The sequence below is a fragment of the Microtus ochrogaster genome, linkage group LG1 (genome assembly GCF_000317375.1).
Source record: "Microtus ochrogaster isolate Prairie Vole_2 linkage group LG1, MicOch1.0, whole genome shotgun sequence".
Classification (NCBI taxonomy): Eukaryota; Metazoa; Chordata; class Mammalia; order Rodentia; family Cricetidae; genus Microtus; species Microtus ochrogaster.
Genome location: NC_022027.1, coordinates 47,140,252 through 47,147,484, shown reverse-complemented (window position 1 = coordinate 47,147,484; position 7,233 = coordinate 47,140,252). Strand labels below are relative to the sequence as shown.

Sequence of the window (7,233 nt, the reverse complement as noted above, 5' to 3'; positions counted from 1 at the left end):
CTTTTTAGCCAGAAGTTCTTACTGCTCTTTGACCCAGGACACCATAGTTTGGAGAAGTGGTGTAGTATAAACCCACGTCCCCAAAATGATACTCTTTCATTCTTGAGGCTATGTTTTAAGAATATCACAAATACTTTGAAAGCTATTTGAAGTAGAAGTTCTATGATGTTTCATGTAAGGAGCATGAGGACTCTACAGAGACCTACTTTCTAAGTAATAATCTTCAGTCTTATGTCGTAAATCTTGTAAGTGGGCAAGTTTGTTCGGTTTGAGGCTGGGCCTCATGTAGCTCAGGATGGCCAAACTTATTATGCAGCTGATGTCCTTGAACTTCTGACCTTGGATGTGCTGGAAACGTAGGTGTGCACCAGTATTTTTTTTTCCTCCCTAAATCAGTACCTTTTAACTTATTTTTCATTATTTTATTTCACTCCGTAACCAAGTTGCAAAGCTACTTCATGTCATTTTGAACAGGTGCTTAGAATTCCCTTCTAGGGAAAGACTCCACAGTGACACGCTGTCTTGACCCAAGAAAGGGAAGGCAGATCTGTGGGCTCTCGTTTGCTGAGGTGACTGCTTCTGATTGAGGTCTTCGCCTCAATTCTGACTCATTCTCTCGGGACTGCTGCCGTCCCGGGGGCTGAAATTGAGACATTAACTCCAGCAAAGGCCACGGAGCATTGGCTCACTTTGGAACCTCATTTTAATAGTTTCCATACTTCTATCAGCCTGCTTTTTGGAAAAACACTGATTTATCAGGCAACTAAAACGTACATGCCAGGCATTAGAAGTGGAGTGCATTCTTAGACGAGAGAAAAGCCTGGAACTTGAAGGGCATGCTGTGGGCACCACAATGAACCAATGTATTTCCTGACATCTTATAAAACTCTGCATTCTGGTTAGCCTCCCAGTCCCTTATTCCTTAGTATTCCTGTCTAATTTTTATTTCTAATCCTTCTAGCTGTAGGTTTGCTTAATGCTACTGCTCTTGTCAAAAAAAAAAATCGGCCTTTGTTCTTGTTGTCACTCACAGTGTTTTAGAATTAACCAGATTCTCCTTTTTGCTTTCCTTGTGGGTTGCTAGGCTCCCATGTTAAACATCTGGTCCACTTATTTTTGTGTTTTCTTGCTCAATAATAAATGGTACCACCACTTTTTTTAAATACAATTTTGTACCCTTCACGTGAGTCGTCAAAAGTTATTTTCTCCTCAACAGTTCTTAATGGTTCACTACTTTGATTTCCTTTAAGAACATTTAAACTATACCAAGTGGTTTAACAGTCTTGTTTACTTTTTGTTATGATTTCACTTGTATTTACAATCATCAGTAATACAACCTCATGTTCTTTCTTATTCTTTTGCATTTCTGCTTATGGTCTAGCCTGTCACCAATTTCGATAAACGATAATGGCAGAACTCTAGGTAGCACCTGTTACTATTCACCTGAATAAACATATTTTACAAAACTCTTAATGTTATTAATTACGCCTCCTGCTCCTAGACGGGCAATGGAAGAAAACAGCCCGTGTGGCCTTTGAAAATGGATGGCAAGGATGTAGACAGCGCACCTGGAAGCGGAAGGCGTCACTCTGGGCCAGGGCTCCGGAGTGTCTGTACCACACAATGCCGTCGTCGATGTCCTGCTGTGTGAAGGTGCTGGTGGGGGTTGCCATCCTTCCATCAGGCAGGTGCTGCCCTTCCTCAGCAGGACTGGCGGGGCTGTCTGCAGGCAGATTCATCAGGAGGACCACCTCCCCTAGGGAAGCACAGGCCGTATGGTTACATCTCTGGGAAAGGCCAGCTGGAGATTTCCTTCCTTCCCATCGTTCCTTCCTTACAAACTGAACGAGTACATCTCTAAAGCTAAGGTAAGGCCACTAACAGAACTCAATAAATATCATGAAATCCCCCTTTAGACACAGAATCCCCAGTCTCCAATAGCCATGTAACAGAGATCTATGTATAAAGTTGTTGGCTAGTATTTATTAAAATTACACAACAAGACTCAAATTGTAGTGGGTGTTGTGAATAGACACACACCGGGCACTGGATGTATTAATGTCTATATGGGACTTTCGTTGTAACTCAAAGTGGTTTTAAAGAACAGTTGTAGACTGGAAACCTAATAGGGAGAGAGTTCAGTGGGAGTTATTCCTGAGAAGTCTCTGCCCAGTGGAGGCAATGTTGGCTGATACCAGCACACACACAGGATACATATGCACATTCCTGGTGTGGCAGCGCAAACCCAGCTCTGCCTCTCCAAGACTCACGAGCTTCCTCACACTCCTAGGGCTCCACTGCTCATGGGCAATGTAAAACCAGCTCAGGCTGAACATCCCTCATCTGGATGCCCACGATCCAAAAAAGATCCATGATCCCAAGCTTTTGGGGTGCAACATGACACATAGTAGAAAATTCCACACTGGAGTGATCTCGCACAGCAGGGCAAAGTCAAACACTAGGAACAGGAAGTCTACTGTGGGAAGTCACTTTCAGGCTTTGTTATGTAAAAGATGCAAATGACATGTAAGTGATCATGTGCTTAGATTTCAGTCTCATTTTCAAGATATCACTTGTTTGAAAATACTAAATAATTTTTAAAAATCCATATTTGAAATACTTTTGGTATTTCTTGGCATTTTGGCCAAGCAACGCTCAACCTGTTGGACACAAACTTTAAAGGGATTTAAAAGAAAGCTGGTTACTCCCGTGGGCTCTTCCGTGTGTCATATGAGTGAGGCCCTCTCCCTTACAGATGTCTTTAGCCATAGAGAAGTTCCGAGACCTGCTGGAGGTCAGCAGAGAAGCAGGGATTTGAACTGAAAGTTCATATTCTTAGCCATGAGGTTTTATTACTAACCCTTACTGTTTTCTGTCCATGTGTCAGTGTTTGTCTTAGCATTTTCTCTCCCTTCATTTGACACATTTTATTTGAAACGCAGCAAGAAAATCTAAATCCAAAAACCACCCACCTGTTTTTAAAGCTTCTCCCTCACCTGAAGCTACTGTCATCTTCTGGTGAGATCACAAATACAGAAGTGTTATAGAAACAATTAAAATTTCACAAGAATATACCCTAGAGTGAAGACCACACAGAAAAATAGATGCCCTTTTGAAAGGAGGCTGTGTTTTGCATCTAACAGTAAGCCTCCCAAAGCTACTCTGCCATTTTGATAGTAGGAGGGATAGCAGGTGTGTGTGTGTGTGTGTGTGTGTGTGTGTGTGTGTGTGTGTGTAAGAAAGAGGGGGGGGGAACCAGAGGCAGGGAGGGAGAACACAGAGAGAGAAGGACAGATAATCTATTTTCTATTTTTAAAATGTTTTGTAGGCGGATGCCCAATCTTAATACTCTAGGCATATTGAATAACTGACAGCAAATTTCTTTTTTCAGAACTGGCAGCATATTTTCATTACTCCAGAGAAACCCATCTTCCATCTCAACGTAAACACCCATTCTAATATTTGTATGCACTAAATTCAAGTTAAAGAGGAGCAAAACCCACTGGGTGGTAACAAAATACTGCAATAGGAGAAAAACGCCAGCGTTCATGGAACCATCTGAGGGAATGGATTCACTCTGGTTCTGTGTTGCTGCTCATCTCCTGTTAGATAAACAATTCTATCATGATCTCTCCTGGTGAAAACCTACATCGTAAGATACTGTGAGCAGACATGGCTTCCCAGGACCAGGCCTGTTCATGAGTGTCATCAGTACAGTTGTGAAATGCTCTGAAAGGAACTGCCACAATGAAAAGAAAAAGAGCGCACACAACATCCTACAGCTGACTTCCTAACTGCTCTGCTTTGTGACAAAAGAGCCAAGCAGAACTTCCCTAACAATGCCTATTGAAAGAAATACATTTTCAACAACAACAACAACAACAACAAAATCACTCCCATATGACACAGCTTCCCAGGTATTGCAGGATATTGACTAGCTCCAACAACTTTAACACAATAGTCTTTGAGTGTCTATTAGACAGCATCTGCTGCACCAGGCCTTTTAGAGTACAGGACCCACAGACAATCCGACACATCTATTGCTACTGCTGCAGATCTGCACTGGAAGCAGCAGGGAGCCACTGCAGAACTTCTGCAGGTGACTGGTGGGCACGGATTTGGGACCTGGAATTGTGTGGCTGGAATACAGATGGTCTATAAGACTTGAAAATACTACTAAGGAGGCCAGACCTTATTAAAAATGACAATAATCAATTTCAACAGACAGGTTAAGCAATTAGAAGGCCAGTACAAAATCTTGTGTTGAGGTTGAGACCTGAACTAAGGTAACAGACACACAATTTGCATAGAGACAAGCAGACAGTGGGGAGAAAAGCAATGCAGGCTGCCAATCACAGATCTGGAAGCAAGAGAAGACGACAGAGTGAAAGACCGTCTGTAGCCAGGGCGGCTGCCACTGGGGGGCGCTGTACAGAAGGCCAGGACAGACACATGGAGGATGGAGAGTTGGCCACTGGATGCAATAAATATGGGAGTCTTGGAAAGAATAACTTGAGGAGAAAAGGGGAAATTTCAAGGCCGTGGTGCCCTGGTCATGAAGAGGGGAAGCTAATACTGTGTGTGGGTGCTAACCACTGCTTTTACCACGATAGCACCAAAAATAGAAGACATATTTCCAGTGTAAAACTCTACACTTGGAAACCAGCAGTCGCTTCTGTCTGGGACGTATGGGATACTTAAGGCTATGTTTAATGAAGAATTTTGAAGAGAAAAATTAATGCTATTAGAATTAAAATCTCAACTGAATCGCCATGAATTATGTTGGGATTGAGGCCATTTTTATTAAACTTTCTTACAGTATGATAAATAATGTAGAGTTCCAGTGATTTAGAATAAATGACATTCCTTCTCCAACGATGTCCAAAGTACTTTGATAGACTACTAGACTATTTCCACCTCTACAAAGACACTAAGGATACATGTGTCAATCAACTGGATGAGTCTGGAAGTGTGGTTGAATTTAGTTTTGTTTTCTTTTTTGCTTTTTGTTTTGTTCCTGTCTCACTCTATGAAAGCCAAGCTCTCCTGGATCATAAACTAGTGGCAATCCTCCTGCTTCCGTTTTCCAAGTGCTGGAATTGCAGGTGTAACCATCGTGCCTAGCTGAATTGAAGCTCGTTACACTCATACTGTATAAGGGATTTGTGCTCAGCTCCATTCCCAATGTCAGTTCTCCACGAAAAGCTTAAACCACATTGAAGGCTCGAAGGTGGTGTGAGAACACAGAGCAGTCAGAAGCTTGATGTGGGGGCCACAGGCGCATCTCACTGGGACAGGGGGATGGGAGCAGATCTGTGATTGTGCGGGTGTCTAACTCCAGCCATACTTTTCGCTCTGAGATGGTTCTCTATAGTGACATGATTTGATTACTATTAACGGGGAGAAACACACACAGAGAAATTGGGTTACAGTAGAAAAGGCTCCCAATCAAGCATTTATTAAGCTGAAATGGCAAACTTTCATCTGCTTAAAAACCACTTAATTCAGTGTTGTTCTGTTTAATATTTAATGAAATACTGGGCGGTTTCTTAATTTCTGGCTTTTAATAGTCATAATAAAGTTAGGGGATTTAATATATCACAAGAGTCAGAGGCATTTAGAGATGAAAAGGACTTAGAAATCACCTAGTATGAACTCAGCACGGCAAGTGCACTGGAAACAGAACATGAATGAATTACAGATAGGAGAAGAATAACTATAGTGGAGGAATTTGGCAGCTGTCACCTTAATCAGGGGATTAAAGTTAATGTAAATACAATAAAACAGCAATATCATGTATCCCCAATACGATACATCAAAAGTCGAAAGAAAAAAACCCTAACCCCAAATGAGAAGCTACCAAATGGATCCAAAGCCAGCAATAGTCCACAAATATATGAATAGTTCTCTTCAAAATATTAGTCAAGGGCTGGGGAGGTGGCTTGATGCCAAGTACCAAGACCCAAGTTGAAATCCCAGCACCCATGTTAACAAGGTAGACATGGTCTCATGCATACCTGTAACCTCAGCACTGTAGGTGTGGAGGGAGGAGGATGTTTGAGGCTTGCAGACTGCCAGTCTAACCAAAAACTGTGAGTACCAGGCTCAAGAGTGAGTGATGGGCAGACACAGGGCACTCTCCACCAGCCTCTGAGCAAGAGCAAAGACTGCTTCTGTGGTCAGCACTTAGATATTTCTCTTCATTTCTGGGGAGTCACTTATGAGCCATACCTCAGTATAACTCTTGCTAAACTGCACTTCCAGTTGACGTCAACCAGAATACCTTAGGTTACTACATGCATTATCTTTCTTGGGAAAGTAATAATGGTGAATATTGAAGAATATTTCCGTGCGATTTCTTTCTCATCCTTATTAAGAGCCTGGGCTGCTAACGTGGCTCAGTGGGAGAAGGAGCCTGCTACTGAGTCTGAGGGTTTGACAGCTCGAGTTTGACCCTGGGACTCACAAGGCAGAAAGAGAGGACGGTATTGTAGGCATGCATGGACACATATGTGCTCTCGTGGACACGCATGTGCCCTTGTGTGCACACAGTAAATAAACAAATGCAAAAAAATTTTAAATTAAAAAATAGGGAGTCTAAAGATGGGTCTTAAGAGAACAAAGGTAGCATCTGAGAGCCTGGCCATTGAAATTCTCACACGTTAGCTAGGTGACTGTCAGAAAGCTGCTGTGTCATGTGTAACGTAATGTCATGTGTAAAATAATTACAGAAAACAAGCTACTATCTTAGATGTTATATACAATGTGCTGATAAGGTACTCACGAGAGTGGACAGTGTACCAGCCTACATGATCACTTCGCCCCTCAGTGAGGTGCATGAAGTACGAGGAAGCTTACTGCATGGCATGGTGTAACACCAAGTCCTAACCCTTGATGCAAAATGAAGCCACACTAAAGAAACACGTTACCAAACCGCGGGTGGTCATGCGTGATCTTGTAGATGATATCCTCGGCTCTGACCCCGGGAGCTTGAGCCTGCAGGATTCGGTTGGTGATCTTCAGCATCCCCCCTTGGGGAACCCACACCATAGAGTTGGTCACAAGCCGCAGAACTCCATCATTCTGGAAGGAAAGAAAGGTACAGCACTGAGTCCAGGCATACTCAGAAATGTAAGTCACAGGGGCGCGCTGTTGCTAGAGAGCATCTAACAGAGAAGAGCAGTGTACAGCAGTGACACCGTGGGCCACGAGCATCTAACAGAGAAGAGCAGT

The 7,233-nt window shown here is 42.8% G+C and overlaps 1 protein-coding gene across 1 annotated transcript in view; it reads right to left on the bottom strand.

Annotated features, from left to right (window-relative positions):
- Positions 1-7,233, bottom strand: part of Fras1 (Fraser extracellular matrix complex subunit 1) — a 407,009-nt gene that overhangs the window by 108,854 nt on the left and 290,922 nt on the right. Inside the window, exons 30-31 of the mRNA XM_026785092.1 lie at positions 6,930-7,083; positions 1,569-1,756 (exon numbers count right to left, since the gene is read on the bottom strand). Of these exons, the coding sequence (XP_026640893.1) occupies positions 1,569-1,756; positions 6,930-7,083 (342 nt within the window). The remainder of the gene's footprint in view (positions 1-1,568; positions 1,757-6,929; positions 7,084-7,233) is intronic.